General features: G+C 43.4%; 1 protein-coding gene across 5 annotated transcripts in view; it reads left to right on the top strand.

The window, feature by feature from the left end:
• The first annotated feature begins 2542 nt into the window (after positions 1-2542).
• TMCC3 (transmembrane and coiled-coil domain family 3) overlaps positions 2543-18054 on the top strand; it is a 271622-nt gene continuing 256110 nt past the window's right edge. Inside the window, exon 1 of one of the 5 annotated variants that reach the window (XM_049093920.1) lies at positions 2543-2666. In XM_049093920.1, the coding sequence (XP_048949877.1) occupies positions 2658-2666 (9 nt within the window). In that variant the 5' untranslated portion in view covers positions 2543-2657. Of the gene's footprint in view, positions 2667-2806; positions 2928-3018; positions 3192-18054 lie in introns of those variants that run through there. The other 4 variants (XM_049093925.1, XM_049093919.1, XM_049093931.1 and 1 more) reach the window with 4 other exon arrangements.

Below are 18054 nucleotides of genomic sequence, written 5' to 3'. Positions count from 1 at the left end.
GACAGAGACTTATGAATTCAGCCTAGAGATCAAGAGGGCTGAGTATCACTATTTGTGACTGGTAAAGATGTTGTTACACAATTAAGAAAAAGGATAAAAAGGAAAAAAATGTATCCTATTCTCAAATATTAGGTGGTTTTCAAGGAAACCATAATGTCACATTTTAGAAGCCCAATCAGGCTGTGACAGGAACAACTGGAGACATAACCCTGATCATTAAAGCATTCTTTTTTTTTTTTAATTTTTATTTATTTATGATAGTCACACACACACACACACACACAGAGAGAGAGAGAGAGAGAGAGAGAGGCAGAGACACAGGCAGAGACATAAGCAGGCTCCATGCACCGGGAGCCCGACGCAGGACCCGATTCCGGGTCTCCAGGATCGTGCCCTGGGCCAAAGGCAGGCGCCAAACCGTTGCGCCACCCAGGGATCCCCATTAAAGCATTCTTGAAGAACCTTTTAACATAAGACCCTCCTCCTCACCCTCAAAAAAGAAAAATCTTGACTCAGTCTGGTTTCACTTTGAAATTGGTTCTTCAAGTTAGTTAATGATAGCATTGGAGACCCGGGGATTTCCGTAGCTGAGCAGTAGAACTGTGTTCCATTAGCGTTTGATGTGTTGTCATTTATTCTGTACAGTTGAATAGTCTTGGTTTCTGAAGGGAGTCTAAAAATTATGCAGGCTAACTAATGCTGGAAGTTCAAACTAACAATTCCTTAACGGACACTACCTCCCTCACTCCAGGGGTCTCAGTGGAGTTAAATAAAAAATTAACGTTAATTGGATTAGTGCATCCACAAAGGGAAGAACATGCATTAGAAGCAGGAGGAGGAGGTGGTGTTGCAGGAAGCAGTACAAGCAGTGTAAGAGAAGCGGCTGTGGTAAGATACCACACAAACCAAAGTGACTAACGTGGTACCTGCACGTTAGGATTTCCTACAATACTAAGAACAGAATATTCATAGTCATCCTCTAGAGCTTTACTTCTGAATAGGTCCTTCGATCTATTTAATCTAAGTTCTCATTTTACAGATGAGAAAGCTAAAGCCCAGAGATAGGAAGTGACTGATTTATTTCAAGAGCTTGTGTTTTTACTTTAACATTTTCCCACTGCTTTTCTCTGAGGCAGAGCACAGGAGGGCAGTCAAATGTGGGGATTAAGTGGGTGGACCTGAGTTCCAATCCTAGCTGTGCCATTAATAAGCTGTGTGATCTTTGGCAAATCACCTGCCCTCTCGGAGCCTTACTGAAATTGTTATTTCCCCAAAAGCAAAACATCAAAGGCCAATCTGAAGAGATTCATATCAAGAGAAAAAAAAAAAAACAAACCCTCTACTGTATGTCAAGCGTAAGTTAAAGTAAAAAGGCGGTTAGCAGTCTTCATTAATTCCCTTATTTTTTTTCTCCCTGATATCTCAGCCACCCCTCTTCTCTGTGCAGGTAGGCAACAAAGAGAAATCAAGAGAAAATGGTTTTATTACTAGATCATAAAGCTACTTAGTCTGTTTAACATTTGGTCTCTATAGTACTGCTGACACTCTATCAATGTTAGAAAATTATAACCATATTCCTTTGACAGCGCTGATAAGGGTGATCTGCCACGATAATTGGCATCCACGCGATGTAAAAGCCGGAACATTTGTCGTGTTTATCCAGCACAAGCCTTTGCATTCCCACCGCTGTCTGCTGCTTACCTGTTACAGCCTGGTTTGAAAACGCAGGAGTCTTTGTATGCTGTTCAAAGGATCCTTTGGTAAACAAGGGATTTCCACCCCCCACCCCCACCCCCATTGAATTCAGGCTGCCTCCAATTTCGTGCTATTTGATTGACTTTGCTCAGCAGAAGGCAAATCGGGAAAAGTCCAGGTTTCTTCCCCGAAGACTCACATCCTTCCATCCTACTCTCGTTCTTGAAGATTTGAATCCTGCATTCCCCTGGCTCAGGAGTGTGCAGTGTTTTCATGATCAGGAGGAAGATATCCCGCTTCCCTCCTCTTTTTCTCAAGAGGCATTAGCATTTGGGGATAGGATTTCCCTGTTGTTTGGCGGGGTTGGGGCCTGGGTGGGGAGGCCCCTTGTGAAGAGGAGGCTTTGCACGCAGAGCTTTGCCGGGAAGACCAGGGTTTTGCAATCATGGGGATGCAGACCCATTCTCCTGGATAAGCCTAGACCGTCTCTGTTCCCTGAGGTCTTTCCTCTAGCCCGGGGCCGATGTGCTGTTTCCCACCCTTAACCCTCCCCCCATCCCTCCTCCGAATGCTCAGGACAACCAGGGCACCTCAAAGAGCAGGACGGGACCCGGGCGGGCCATCCTCCCACCCCCCGGGGGAAGGGATGTACTTTTAAGGCGCTGACAACTCCCATCCCGGGCCGCCAGTCCCCTCGGGCTCCGCGGACCTGGCTCCCCCGGCCGGGCGGGACGGCGCGGGGACGAGCGCGGCCGGCGGGCGGCAGGGCCTGGAGCGCGGCACGCGGGGCGCGCCCGGGGACCCCGCGCCCCCGCCCCGCCCCCCCGGAGGCCGTCGCCCGCTCGCCGGCCGCGGCGCACGCGTGTGTGTGTGTGTGTGTGTGTGTGTGTGTGCGCGCGCGGGGGGGGGGGGGAGGGGACGGCGCTCCGGCCCTCGCGGCGCCCAGCACGGCCGCCGGCAGGATGCGGAGGGTGAGTGCGCGTGGCCCGGAGGCGCGAGGGCCGGGGGCGGGGGGCCGGGGCCGGGGGCGGGGGCGGGGGCTGGCAGCCGGGGGGCGCCCTCCCGGCCCCGTCGGGGCTCTCCCGCCCGGTACCCCCGCCGCCGCGTGGGCTGCTCCGCGCCGCGCTCCCTCGGGGCAGCCGCGTAAACTCTGCCGTCGGTCGGGCTCCCGGGGCGCGTCCCCGGAGGGTGCGCCCTGCGAGCCGGGAGGGCGGCGACGGGCGCGCGAGCCTGTGAGTTTCGGGGAGGCGCCCGCTTGCGGGGTGCGGGCCGCGGGGAGCGGGGAAGCAGGTGCGCGGGGCCCGGCGGGGGCGGCGGGGGCTCCCCAGGGACGGCCGCGGGGTGCGCTCGGCTCTAGCGCTCACGCGGCCGGGAGCCCCAGCGGACGCCTGCGAGTCCCAGGGGGCACCCTTGACATTTCCCGGGCCTCCAGGCCAAGCCCAGGGACAGTTCGGGCGCCGAGGCGAGGGCGCCCGGTGTTTTCTAAAGAGACAAAGGTGAGAAGAAACGGGAAAAACAGAGTAAGACTTTTTGCCGCCAGAGCCTGTGGATTTCTCGGGTGGGAGTGCGAGGTTGCCTGCAGGAAGGCGTGTATGTGCCTGTTGGGTCACCGAGTGGCTTTTTCGGAGACTTCTCTCAGCCGCTAGCTTGCTTTAAAGGGAACTCTGGCCTGCCGCTTTGCAGCCGGTGCCAGAATCGAGTGCTGTGCACGTTGATGGGGGGTGGGGGGTGGGAGTGGTGTTTGGGGGGCGCGTAGAGCAAGAGTGAATTGGCCCCAGCTGCCTCTGGAAAGTCTGTTAGTGAACTGGCATGGAAATTCACCTTACCTTTTGGAGTGAGTCCAAACCTGCTCAGGTGTTTCTGCGGAGGACAGGACTCCAGCCAGGCTGGCCAGCTGGTTTGGCATTCCTGGCATTGGTGGAGTGGCAGGAATGGAAACAGGTGGGGTTACTTTCTTGAACTCCAAATTCAGGGGTCAGCAACCTTCTTTTACCTTAGCGTCACCAGGTTAATTAAGGAAAGCTAGATGGGATGTGTTAGAGGGAGAAGCAAGATTTGGTGATGGAGAGTGTTGACCGAGTATTTTAAAATATGATTTGCATCTTGTTCGTTTAAGGATGAAAACGATGGATGCTTGCTAGAAATGCGGATTCCTGAGCTGTACTTCAGACCTGTTAAATGGAGTCATTGGGACTGGAGCTCTCAGTTTGCATTTTATTTTATTTATTTTTTAACATTTTATTTATCTATTCATGAGAGACACAGGTAGAGAGAGAGGCAGAGACACAGGCAGAGGGAGAAGCAGGCTTCGTGCAGGGAGCCTGACGTGAGACTCGATCCTGGGTCTCCAGGATCAGGCCCTGGGCAGAAGGCAGCACTAAACCACTGAGCCACCCAGGCTGCCCGCTCAGTTTGCATTTTAAACACGACTGCCACCACCATAAGGCAAATAGATTAAGCACCTGCTGTGTGTAGGTACCCTTCTAAGCTCTAGGAGTGCAGTGAGGAGATGATGGCCAAAGAGCCTTGTACTCTTGGAAGCTATATTCTAGTTGAGAACTTAGACAGTAAAGAAGTAAACAAATACACAATTAATTTTAGATAGTGATTAGTACTATCAAGAAAATAAGAGCAGGATAACGAAATAAGGAGTAAATCAGGGAGTGAAGCCATTTTAGTTTCTGTGGTCAAGGAAGACATTCCTAGGGAGTTAATATTTGAACTATGAATTACATGAGAAGTCAGCTGTGTGAAGGTTTGGGGAAACAGTCCTCCAGAGTGAGGAACATCAGTTGCAAAGGCTCTGAGGCAGGAATAGACTTGGCCTGTGTGAGACACAGAAAGAGGATCCTGGGGCTGAAGTGGAATGGAGTGTACACAAGATGGAATGAGTAGAATGAAGTGAGGTTGGAGGGAGAGATAGGGACCAATTTCTATGGGGACTTGATGGCCATGGTAAGAAATGTGGATTTCAGCCTAAATGCAGAGGAATGTTACTTAGAGAATTTTAAGCAGAGGAACAGTGATATGATCTGGTTTACTTGTTTTGAAGATCTACTTGGCTATTGTGTGTAGAATGAATTACAGAATGGAGATGGTCATGGTAGAGAGACCACCTTTGTGTGCAGGTGTGATAGAGAGAGGTGGAGAGACTGGATGGATTTTGGAGGTAGCATGGACTTGCTAATGTGGAAGGGAGAGGTGGGAGTCCTTTAATGTACACCGAAGGTTGCTCATTGTTGGGGTGTGTGAGAGAGAGAGAGGAAGGGGTGGGAGATGGAGAAAAGGTGGTTGGACCTCAGTTGGAATGCCCCCAGTGATAATGAAAGTAACATTTTGTGAACATTTACTCTGTACTCGGTACCGTGGTACATGTGTTCCCAAGACTCCTGTGAAATAGTGACTGTCAGTCACCATTTTACAGATGGGATGATAAACTCTGGAAGGTTGAGTCTGTTGCTCTAGCCGCTCAGCTCTGTGTTGAAGTTGGGATTTGTACCAAAGCCCTGGCTTTTGCTATTACTTTCTGCTGCCTGCAAATTGTCTGCTCCTGCCCCAGATCATTTCTGGTTCCAGAGAAGCAGATAATTTAGCAGTTTGGCACATGTGTGTGGCAGCATTTCAACCGTTGTAGATCGGTAACTGCAGAGGGAGGGCAGACACACTGTTAGAATAGAAAGTAATTACTTCCATTTGATGTTGCTGAATGAAAGAAAAGGTGCATAGAGAATGCACAAAGTCGGAGCACAGAGGATGCCCAATAATTGGGTTTCTCTGGGGAGAGGCAGAGAGGGGGGCTTTCCCACCCTGCCCAGTGCTTTGAACCTTATGTCATGACCACCGGGGAAGCCATATGTTGGGTTCTTCTTTCACCTGTTCTCTTAGCTGGTTAATGTTTCCTTCTTTACTTTTGCATCCAAAATGAGCTCTTTTCCTGTGCAGAGCCAGGAATTTCAGACGATTGGCTACTTTAAAAAATTATTTGTATTAGCATTAGAAATCATTTGTAGAAAAGTAATTTTAATGGTAGCTACTATCGATTGATTGCTTTTTCTATGCCAGGCACTTATCATCTCCCTTCGTGTTCAGAACAGCCTTTTAAGTTGAAATTAATAGGTGATACAACCATACAGTATAAAAATTCAAAATATATGAAAATATTTACAGTGGAAATTGTTCCTCATATTCTGTTGCCCAGCCAGCTGGTTCCGCTTAGCCAGAAGTAATTGATGTTAAACCCATTTCTTGTCTCCTTCCAGAAATAATCTGTGCATGTATAAGCAGTTACATATTCATACTCCCCCCCCCGTTTACACACAAATGTAAATATAGCATATAAGTGCCTTTGCTTTTTTCCTTGTACCTAAGATCAGTATTTGTAGATCTATTGGTTCCTTTTATGGCTGCATATGGGATACCTTTGTGTGGATGCACTAGGATTGTTTGTACTAGTCTTTTGCTATTATCGGCAGTGCTACAGGGAATAATCGTATACATACGTGATTTTACATGTATGAGTGTATCTGTATGATAAATTTCTGAGTCAACTGATAAAAAAAAACTACTTTTGTTAGGTGAAGCAGAGTAGTATAGAGAATATACAGAGAAGAAATATATATATATTTAGAATATATATTTAAATGTGTGTAATGTCTCCAAGTAATAGCATAGACTTGGAGCCAGATTACCTGGGGTTGAATCTTAACTCTGCTGTTTACAACCTGTGCAAGTCAACTTCTCTTTGCCTCAGTCATCTGATTTATAAAATAATAATAATAATAATATCTACCTAATTGGATTGCTATGAGGATTGTATTAGTTTGTGTTGCATAACAAATCACCCCCAAACTTACTGGCTTAAACCTGTTTTACTTAGCTCGTAAGTCTGTAGGTTGCCTAGGTGGCTCCTCTTGTTTGGGCCAGCCCAGCTGAGCTCTGCTGGGTTTTTTCATGCATCTCTGCTCACCTGCTAGGTCAGCCGGTAGCTGGAGGATCTAGGCTGGCCTCACCCACATGTCTGGTAGTTGACAGATGAGTTGACCGGCAGGGACCTCATGAAATGGAATCTCATGCTGCAGTCAGCGAGCTCGGGTTTCTTTATGTGGTAGTCTGAGGGTTCCAAAGAGCAGCTAGTGAGGGCAAACCCAGAGCACAAACATTTTTCAGACATCTGTGTCACATTTGCTATTGTCCCACTGACCAAAGTCAATCTCATGGCCAAACTCAGAGTCTGTGTGGGAGAGGACTCTCCAAAGACAGGGATATAGTATAGGAGATTATTGCTACCATTTTTGCAAACCAGTCTACTACAAACATTGAATAAGTTATTATATCTTTTTAAAAAAGATTTTATTTATTTTTAATTTTATTTTTTAAAAAGGATTTTATTCATGAGAGGCAGAGATAGAGAGAGGCAGAGACACAGGCAGAGGGAGAAGCAGTCTCCCTGCATGGAGCCGGATGTGAGACTCGATCCCGGGACCCTGGGATCACGACCTGAGCCAAAGGCAGATGCTCATTTGCTGAGCCACCCAGGCATCCTTTAAGATTTTATTTATTTATTTATTTGAGAGAGAGAGAGGCAGAGAGAGCGAGAAGCAGGCTCTCCATTGAGCAGGGTGCCAAACGTGGGCTCAATCCCAAGACCCTGGGATCATGACCCTCTGAGCCACCCAGGTACTCCTAAGTTAGTATATCTTTTAAAAGATTTTATTTATTTATTTATTTATTTATTTATTTATTTACTTACTTACTTACTTACTTACTTACTTGCTTACTTACTTACAAGGGAGAGGGTCAGAGGGAGAAGCAGACTCCTTGCCTAGTAGGGAGCCGGAGAGGCAGGACTTGATCCCAGAACCCCCAGGATCATGACCTGAGCTGAAGGCAGACCCTTAACCAACTGAGCCACCCAAGTGCTCCGAATAAGTTAATATTTTTAAAGTGACTTGTATCGCGCCTGGCACATTATAAGTTTGTTAAATTGAAAAGAAAGAGAGAGATTACCAGATTACCCTCAGTTTACACCTCCATGCGTGAGGGTGCCTGTCTGTTTCTTCCTAACACTGCATCAGAGTTATTATCCATGGAGACGGTTCTTGTTTCCCTTTATGCGGATGAAAAAAGTGATGCTCAGGGATGTTAAGTTGTTTTTCTGACGTTCCAGGCCAAACAAGAATTTGTGGTCTTGCCCTTCTAGACAGATGCATGATTTCTGTGTCCCCAGTGCTTCCATCCACTGCTCTCCTGCCCACTCTTGGATTTCATGTCCCATATTCCCATTTCACATTTGGATTTAGGTTGAGAAGGATCTGTGAATCTTTTTACATGTTTAATAGTGATTTTGATACCAACCTGGCTTACTGAGTTCAAAGTGTCCACAAAGGTAGTGGGGAGGCTCTGTTTCGTCTCTGAAGGAATGATGAAGGGAAACATCACTTTACCTTTTTTTACATGGGGAAAGTAGATGAGCCTGGCCGTATTTATTCTTTCTTCCTTTCCATTTGTTAAATCTTTTTGCTTCCCTTTCTCCTTTACAACCTTGGGGATGGAATTCCATTCCCCAAGGCCAGATATGAAGATGGGAAACAGTATTTCTTAGTGGTTCAGGGCTTGGTGTCTGGAGACCGACAACTTGGATCCTAATCCAGCTCAGCTATTTACTAGGCCCTCGACTTGGACTGGTTAACCTACATTAAAGGTTTTTCGGGGTTTGAAAGATAGTGAATTCAAGGCGCTCAGTTATCATTACATAGCACATTTCTTTTGCTTCTGTTTTCTCTGTTCTGTCTCACGTCCTTCCCTCTCCAAACCTAGTCGTATCCCCCCAGATATGTTGAACACGCGCTGAGCCCTTACTCTAAGTGCCTTATGTGTATTTAACTCATTTAATCCTCACAACACACCTGTGAAATAAGTGCTGTGTTATTCCCATTTTCAGATGAGGAAGTTAGACGCTGAATGGCTAAGTAATTTGCTCAGCATACCACAGCTAATAAATCATGTAGCAGGGATTTTAAAGCAGGCATTCTGGCATCAGAATTTGTGTTTTTAATATTTATGTCCCCCAAAAAGTGAGTTGGAGGGTTGGGGATTTAAAATTGAGAGCTTTTGCTCTAGGTGAACTGCTGGTGAATTCACACACAGCCTCCATCCTTGGCAGCAGCTGAGTGTACCCAGCTGTGCCTTAGACTGAAAATCCCCCCACAAAAAATATAAACGTTCGATCCTTTTGCCAAAAGCCTTTCCATTCAATCATCGTAATCCTAACGAGATTTCAAGCGTTGTGCCTCTCTTGTAACTGAGGTGTGACACTGTTGAAAAATACATAGGGCTCCTCTTTTTTTTTTTTTTTTTTAAGGTTTGAGAATCACGCTGGCTAGTTCTGAGTCTCGCCATTTCTTGTCCTCCTACCCTTAAAGGTTTTAATTTTAATTCCAGTGTAGTTAACATACAGTGTTATATTAGTTTCAGATGCATAATATAGTGATTCAACGATTCTGTGCATTGCTCAGTACTCATAAGTGTGCTTCTAATCCCCTTCACCTAGTTCACCCACCCACCCACAACTGTCCTCTGGAGTATCAGTTTGTTCTCTATCGTTAGAGTCCATTTTTTTGGTTTATGTCTCTTTTTCTTTCCTTTGCTCCTTTGTTTGGTTTCTTAAATTCCACGTATGAATGAAATCATATGGCATTTGTCTTTCACTGACTGACTTTTTCACTTAGCATAGAACTCTGTAGTTCCATCCATGTTGTTGCAAATGGTGAGATTTCATTTTTCTTATGGCTGAATAATATTCTGTCATACACATACACCCCACATCTTCTTTATCCATTCCTCAATCAAGGGACACTTGAATTGCTACCATAATTTGGCTATTGTAAATAATGCTGCTATACACATAGGGGTGCATCTATCCCTTTGAATTAGTGTTTTTGTATTCTTTGGGCAAATACCCAGTAGTGTGATTACTGCACCATAGGATAGTTTTACTTTTAACTTTTTGAGGAACCTCCACACTGTCTTCCACAGTGGCTGCACCAGTTTACATTCCCACCAACAGTGCAAGATGGTCCTTTTTCTCCACATCCTCGCCAACACTTGTTGTTTCTTGTGTTTTTGATTTTAGCCATTCTGACAGTGTGAGGTTGTAGTTTTGATTTGCACCTCCCTGATGAGAGATGTTGAACATCTTTTCATGTGTCTGCTGGCCATCTGGATGTCTTCTTTGGAGGAATCCTTGTTCATGTCTTCTGCCCATTTTTTAATTCGATTTTTTGTTTTCTTGGTGTTTTGTTCTATAAGTTCTTTTTTTTTTTTTTTTTGTATAAGTTCTTTATATGTTTTGGATGTTAACCCTCTGTTGGATATGTCGATTGCAAATATATTCTCCCATTCTGTAGGTTGCTTTTTAGTTTTGACTGTTTCCTTCACTGTGCAGAAGCTTTTTTATTTTGGTATAGTCCCAGTAGTTTATTTTTGCTTTTGTTTCCCTTGCCTTAGGAGACACATCTAGAAATGTGTTGCTACAGCTGATGTCAGAGAAATTACTGCCTATTTTTTTTCAAGGATTTTTATAATTTCAGGTCTCATATTTAGGTCTTTACTGGATTTTGAGTTTATTTTAGTGTGTGGTGAAAGCAAGTGGTCTGGTTTCATTCTTCTGCATGTACTTCTTGCTGCTTTTGGTGGACTTTTTCTCTGGTGGCAGATGAGGATTGCCACAGCAGTGGAAGAGTAAAACATAAATGTTGCATATAATATATAGCTTTCTTTTTTTTAAGATTTTATTTATTTGTTTTTTATTTATTTAAAATAGACTTTGTACTTTGTGCTAGGAATCCATTGTGGGTAAGCATGACCCTGATCTCACAGAATTTGTAGTGTTTCTGAGAAAATGAACAGTTTTGTCAATTATGCTATAATCTGTTGCAAAGGGAAAACAAGTTGCTAGGGTATTGTAGCGGGAGTTCCTTACCTAGTCTGGGGGGCTCATAAAAGCCTTCTAGAGGAAGTGACTGCTCAGCTGAGACTTAAAGGATGAGCAGGGACAGCCAGGGAAAGAGAAGCAGGATTGCATTCCAGGTAGAATGAACAACATATGCAAAAGGAGAGGGAGGAATGGTGCATTTAGGGAAGCGAGATACATTCAGAGTAGCTAAAAGGGTGGAGAGCAAGGCAGTTATGGCAAGAGCTGAGGTTGGAAAGGTAGGGGGAGGCCAGACCATGAAAGGCTCTGTAAGTTATGTTGAGCGTCCCAAAGACAATGAAAAGCCATTGAGAGGTCCTAAGCACATTTTTGAAAATCCAGTGTTTTTTCAGAAGGTTCCTTTGGCCACAAGGTAGGGAATGGACTGGAGGAGTGAGATCGGAGGTAGAGAGACTGACTAGTTAGGAGGCTGCAGCAATGACCCAGAATGACCTGGACTAGGGAGATGGAGAGGCAACGGAGACGCCTGTTCTATTCAAGAGCTGTTTTAGTAGTAGAATGAACAACCCTTAGTAACAAATAGGATGTGGAGGATAAAGGAGGAGAGGATTGCAGAATGACAGACTCTCAGGTTTCTGGTTTAGTAAAAACATGGTGGTGCTACGAACTGAGACCTAAACCTCTGCAGAGAAGGCTGAGGAGTAGGCCCTGGGCAGACTGCCTCTGTTTGTGCACTTGGAGTTGGAGCAACCAGGGGGCCACTCATGTAGAGAGAGTTACGGGAGACGATTACTGAGGTCTACAGTGCAGGATAAAGTGTTATTTAAAGATAAAAATGTGTGAATTATTGGCATATAGGCAGTAATGATTGAAGCCATTAGAGTTACAGAACACAGAGAATACATATTGTATTTATAAACAGTGGTTTATAAAACATGTTATACCAAAAAAAAAAAAAAACCCACGTGCAAAAGAATCACTTAGGGAACTTGTTAAAAATGAAAATTTTCTGGGCAACACCTTTTAAGTTGCTGATTCAGTAGGACTGTGGTCGTAAATTGGAATATGCAATGTGTAGTAGAGTTGACAATATACATAATCTACAACCCAGCTGTTTTACCCATAGGTTTATGTCCTAGAGAATCTCTAGCACTCTGTGACTTATACTTTAAAAAAAATTTTTTTTTAGATTTTATTTATTTATTAGAGAGAGGAGAGAGAGACAGGCAGAGGGAGAAGCAGGCTCCATGCAGAGAGCCCGACATGGGACTCGATCCCGGGTCTCCAGGATCGCGCCCTGGGCTGAAGGCAGCGCTAAACCACTGAGCCACCAGGGCTGCCCAGCTTATACTTTTTTAAAGGGGAAATATTTAATATATTAAATTAATACAAAAAAGGCATAAAGAATAATACATAGACATTTATGTATCTACCGCAATTTAAAAATAAAAAATTATGAAGATAAACTGTAGTGCATTTATAAAATAGAATACATACTACTCAGCCATAAAAAGGAACAGACTAGGGGCGCCTGGGTGGCTCAGTCAGTTAAGCATCTGACTCTTGGTTTTTGCACAGGTCATGATCTCAGGGTTGTGGGACTGAGTCCCACGTGGAGCTCTGTTCAGCAGGGAGTTTGCTTGGGATTCGCTCCTTCTGCCTCTCTCCCCACTTGCATGTTTTCTCTCTCTCTGAATAAATAAAATCTTAAAAAAAAAAAGGACAGACTCTGTTTATGCATGAACACGGATGGATCTCAGACTAGACACAAAAGAGTGCACACTCTGTGGTTCCATATATGTGAAGTTCTAGAACAGGAAAAACCAAATCATGGTGATAAGAATCAAAATAGTGGTTCCTGGTGAGGACTGATTAGAAAGGGGCATGAAGGAATTTCCTGGGGTGCTGAAAATTTTCACTTCTTGATTTGTGGTTTACATGGTGTGTGTGTCAGACTCCTTGAACTGTACACTTAAGATCCATATCACTCTATGTAAATTATACCTCAATGAAAGATCCTAATACAAAGAAAAAAAAAAAAAAACCCAGTAGAGATGGCACTCTCCCAGTACTTTCCTGCCAAGCAGAGGAAGCTTCTGTCCTGAATTTAACATATCTATGCACTTTAATATTTTTATTACATATGCATATATCCTTAAGGGGTGCTATTATTTTGCATGTCTTTAAACTTTATATGTATATATATCACAACATATATACACACACATATGATTTTTGGCTCAACGTTGTATATGAGATTTATCCATCTGATATCAGTAGCTCATTGTGCATTTTTAGAACTAAGTATATTCATGTAATGGAATACTACATAATTAAGTTGTCCTTTCTGTTTTTGCCATATATTTAGGTTATTTCAAAGCTGTGCTGCTCGGCCCTTGTGTATGTACTTGTTAGTGGGTGCTAGGGCACGTAGGGGTGGAGTAGAGGGGCTGTAGGGCAAGCATACTGTCAGGTCATCTACTGCCATACTTCCCTCCAAAGAGGTTTATGAGCAGTTTATGAATGGCCTATATTTTTACTGAACATGTGGTACTGTTACACATTAAATTTATTTGCCAATCTGACACAAGTCAAATGTCTCATCATGATTTTAATTTGTGGTTCTCTGATGATTGAACTTTTTTTTTTTTTTTTTTTAAGTAGGCTCCATACCCAGCACTGGAGCCCAGTGTGGGGCTTGAACTCATGACCTCTGAGATCAAGACCTGAGCTGAGATCGAGAGTCGGGTGCTTAATCAGCTAAGCCACCTAGGCACCCTGAACATATTTTTACGTATTCGAGTGTGGTCCAATGTATTTTTATGTATCCATTGGCCATTTGAGTTTTCACCTCTGTGAATTATCAGTTTGTATCTTTTACTCATTTTTCTTTTGTACTTTTTCTTACTGAGCTGCAAATAGAGTTTTCCAGTTTGTGTCTTTTTCTAAATGGAATAGTTTGATGAATGTTAACGTATTGGGAGTAATCAGTTCATTTTTTTGTGGTTTGTGCTTTTTGTTCCATAAGAAATCTTTCCATGCCTGCCTGCCTGCCTGCCTTCCTTCCTTCCTTCCTTCCTTCCTTCCTTCCTTCCTTCCTTCCTTCCTTTCTTCCTTCCTCTCTTTCTCTCTTTCTCTCTTTCTCTCTCTCTCTCTCTTTCTCTCTTTCTCTCTTTCTCTCTCTTTCTTGGATTTTACCCATCCATTTGACACGGGGGGTGGGGGTGGGGGGCGGAGAGAACGAGAACATGCACAAGCAGGCAGAGCGGCAGGGAGAAGGAGATCTAGGCTCCCCACTGAGCAGGGAGCCCAATGCAGGACTCGATCCCAGGACCTCTGGATCATGAACTGAGCCAAAGGCAGGCACTCAACTGACTGAACCAGCAAGGCACCCCACCTGTGTTTTCTAATGAAAGTTCAAATTTTGCCTTTACTATTTAGACCATTTATCCTCTTGGAATTAAATTTAATGTTAAGCGAGATAGGGGCTCAGTTTTTTCCCATATAGATAACCAGTTGCTCCAGCAATGCTTACCGAGTATCTGTCCTTTCCCCACCCATGTGTGATGCCACCTTTGTCAAATGTCGTTTCCATATTTGTATAAGTGTGTGCGCTTTTTTTTTTAAGATCTTAGTTACTCCTTATTTGTACTAATGTCACATAGGTGGAGTCAGTCAGTCCACTTTGGTGAGCTCGAGTATGTTTTTTTGATTCATCGATGTATCTAGTGTGTAGAGCCATGGCAGGCCCTCGGTGGGGGATCAGTCAGTACCTGCTGAATGATCAAAGGAATCTCATCTTGTATTAGCTAAATAAGTAACCCTGCAGTTCCCTGACATACTAGACAGTGTTTTACCCTTGGGGAGAAGAAGAGGAGACTGTTGGGAGCACCATCTCTTGCCTCTGTTCTCCTTTGCTCTTGGTTGCCTTGTGCCCCTTCTTATTCAGAAGAGAACCTCAAAGAACAGATCCTCAGCAAGCCCAACAACTAACCAGTATAGCCACAGTCTGCAAGTACAAGGTTTAGTGAGAGTGAGATTGCTGCTAATTGTGACCTTGGAGGTTTATTTTCCTTTCTTTTCTTTTTTTTTAAGTAGGTTCCATGTTCAGCGTGGAGCCCAGTGCTGGGCTTGAACTCACGACTGTGAGATCAAGACTTGAGTGGAGATCAAGAGTCAGACACTTAACTGACAGAGCCACCCAGGTGTCCCCAACTTTGGAAGATTCTGATCACAAATGTAAATAGTTATGTGAGGTCTTTTGAAATTTGGCCAATAACTAGGCCCATAAGCCTTAGAAATAAGACAGGGTGTCACCTCAAATTAGGTCCTGTGTGCATTTGAACATCTTTATTTTGTAAGCTAGTGTTACTTCAAAATAGACTTCTTTCTCTAGCATAGTTGTTGGCATGTTTTGTTAATATAAAAACCACCATTTACTAAATGCTTGCTACATGCAAGGCACTGTGCTAAGTATTTTGCATATACTACGTATTTTGCATATACTTCATTGACTCTTCAAAACCATCTTTTTTTTTTTTTTCCTGGATTAAATGCTTGAAATGTGAGCAAAATACTTTAAGGTTTGGGCCAGTATACACAAGAAAGACAAAAACCTAATATCAAATGCTCAAAAAAAAAAAAAAAAAAAAGTTGAACCAATGATCAATGTGTGTAATAAAGCCACAAATTAAAAAATGTACTTGCAAAGTTAATAATAAGCAACTCTGGTTACATTTATTCTAAATCATTATGCTTATTCTTTGGCATTCCAGGGTATTTATAAACATTAATTTCCTAATGGAGAATTTTTCTTATTCCTACTGCCAAGCAAGCTGTGACATGGAATAGTCTAACAGGCAGTTCAAAGGAGTGAGACTCCCACTTTTTCCAGTCTCAATTACGAGGTTTGAAATGTTCTGACAATTGAATTAGCTGACTGGTGCAACAATAGCAAATCCTTCCTAATTCATGCTTCAGAAATTAGGCAGAAATTAGGTTGCTGGTAATGGACCAGAACTGTCTGGACACTGAGAAGCTACCCTCCTGCCTTCAGTGGAAGGGGGGCAATAGCAGCTCCTGCCATTCATTCTCATTTGAATTATACTTTATATGTTGCATTTCCTATTTTTGAATATGAGTGCTGAAAAAATGGCCACAGTATTTGTTGACTGGGTAAAGCTATCCATTCTGTACTGAAAGGAGGGCTCAGACATGGCCCATGCAGAGGGCCGTGCAGGATTAGTATGCCTGGCTGCCTCTCTTTAGACATCTGTCATTCTAATAATGGAGCTGTATGTTCTGAAGCCCTACCCTGCCCCTACTTCTGGATTAGGAAACCACAGGAGTGGTGTCAGTTCAGTGATGGAACATCCAGGAAGAGTATCTAGACTGTGCTATGCATTTTAGGTCAGTATCAAAGAAAATATATCTGAGATGATTCTAAGTTCAGTGTTCTCTTTCATGTTCAGCATAGAAAGGCTAGGTCAAAATCAGTTTTCAGGAAGCAACCAAACATCTCCCCTTAAAGCAGGGATTAGCAAACTTTTTCTTTGAAGGGCTGATAGTAAATATTTTGGGCTTTATAGGTCATATGGACCCTTGTCACAACTGCTTAACTCTGCCACTGTCGTGTGAAAACAGCCATAGATGATACATAAAATAAGTTTGGCTGTGTCCCATTGAAACTTTATTTAAGGACATGAATCTGAATTATATAACTTGTACAGGTTATAAAATATTCTCCGATTTTTCCAATTGTTTAAAAATGTTAAAACCATTCTTAACTTGTAGGCCATTAAAAGAGAAGTCACTGGATTTGGGCTATGAGCCATAATTTATAAATAGAGATTCCCCTGTGTTCCAGGTGTGTCTGCAATTTGTTTTCTAGTATGTGAACCAGCCTTTTCTGTTATAGCCCATGCTCAATAAGTTACACAGAGCTACGAGGACAGAAAACCAGAAACCTATCCCAGACCAAGGCATTTCAGTCTCCTTCCTGTCTCACTTGCTGCCTCCTCATAGACGCATACACACCCTTACCAATTTTTAAAAATTAAAATAAAATAAAATTTTATGTTCATGACTCCTTTTCCCAATTGTAAGAAGCCTTGTTCCTATCTTTTGAGGTTCCTGGTAAGTTATATTAACTAGAAACTCAGAATTATGCATTGAAATAAAAAAGCAATTGTCATTCAGCAGAATGTTACAGAAATTAGTAAAGTATGGACATTGCTTCTCTTTGCAGAAGTGGATACACTTATTTTCCTTATCTTCAAATAATTTCTCATTACAAGTGATAAAATGGAATTACTTTAGAATATTACAAGCTGTGCATTCTGCAAATGTGTTGAAGCTCCCTTTGAATAGATTTTTTTTTTAGTGCTTATATAGTGAAAAGTGATTAATGAGGATATAGATGGTTTTTCTGAACTGTGGACAGGTGCACAAATTGTCCAGGTACACCACAGTTGGTTGGTTGGTTGCATGGCTCCTCTGTGAAGTAAGACCTGAGGTCAGGTAAGAGTTCATTGGTGCTCAGAAATTTGGTGCTTGAATAATGGTATGGTTGGGACAGCATTACACTGTGGCATCTGAAGTGAAGTCTGACGCATACAGGCATATAACCTTGGACCTCCTCCGTAAGCCTCATTTTCCTCATCTGTGAAATGGGGATAAAACAGTTGATGTGGGGGATCCCTGGGTGGCTCAGCGGTTTAGTGCCCAGGGCGCGATCCTGGAGTCCCAGGATTGAGTCCCACGTTGGGCTCCCGGCATGGAGCCTTCTTCTCCCTCCTCCTGTGTCTCTGCCTCTCTCTCTCTCTCTCTCTCTGTCTATCAAAAATAAATAAATAAATAAATTTTTAAAAAAAAAAACAGTTGATGTGAAGGCACTTTTTGTAAACTCTAAGTACTGTCCTTATGAAAGACATATTACAGTCATGTGCTAAGTCTGAGTGTAGTTTCTTGTTGATGGTTCACAAACCTGGCTGGTTATTAGAATCGTTGGTGAGAGTAGGTGGGGGTGGGGGAGCTTTGGGAAAACACAGATTTCCAGTCTCACTCCAGACTTGTTGAATCAGAATTTCTGTGAGAGGACCTAGAAACCTTTATTTTTCATAGGTCTCCTAGGTAATTATGTGTTTGAGTGGCTTTATTTTGTTCATAAGGTTTAGCTGATGGATTTAAGGAAACCATATACTTCCCTTTCTTTTTTATGATTTATTTTTTATTTTAGAAGTGGGGGGCAGATGGAGAGAGAATCTCAAGCAGACTGCCCACTGAGGAGCCTGACCCTGGGCTCAATCTCAGGACCCTGAGATCATGACCTGAGCTGAAACTAAGAGCTGGATGTTTAATTGACTGAGCCACCCAGGCCAGAAGTATGTACTCCTTCCATACACACCCAGAAGTAGGTACTCCTACAT

This window comes from Canis lupus, chromosome 15 (genome assembly GCF_003254725.2).
Source record: "Canis lupus dingo isolate Sandy chromosome 15, ASM325472v2, whole genome shotgun sequence".
Classification (NCBI taxonomy): Eukaryota; Metazoa; Chordata; class Mammalia; order Carnivora; family Canidae; genus Canis; species Canis lupus.
The sequence above is the reverse complement of the archived record's forward strand: the minus strand, read 5'-3'. Positions and strand labels throughout refer to the sequence as shown.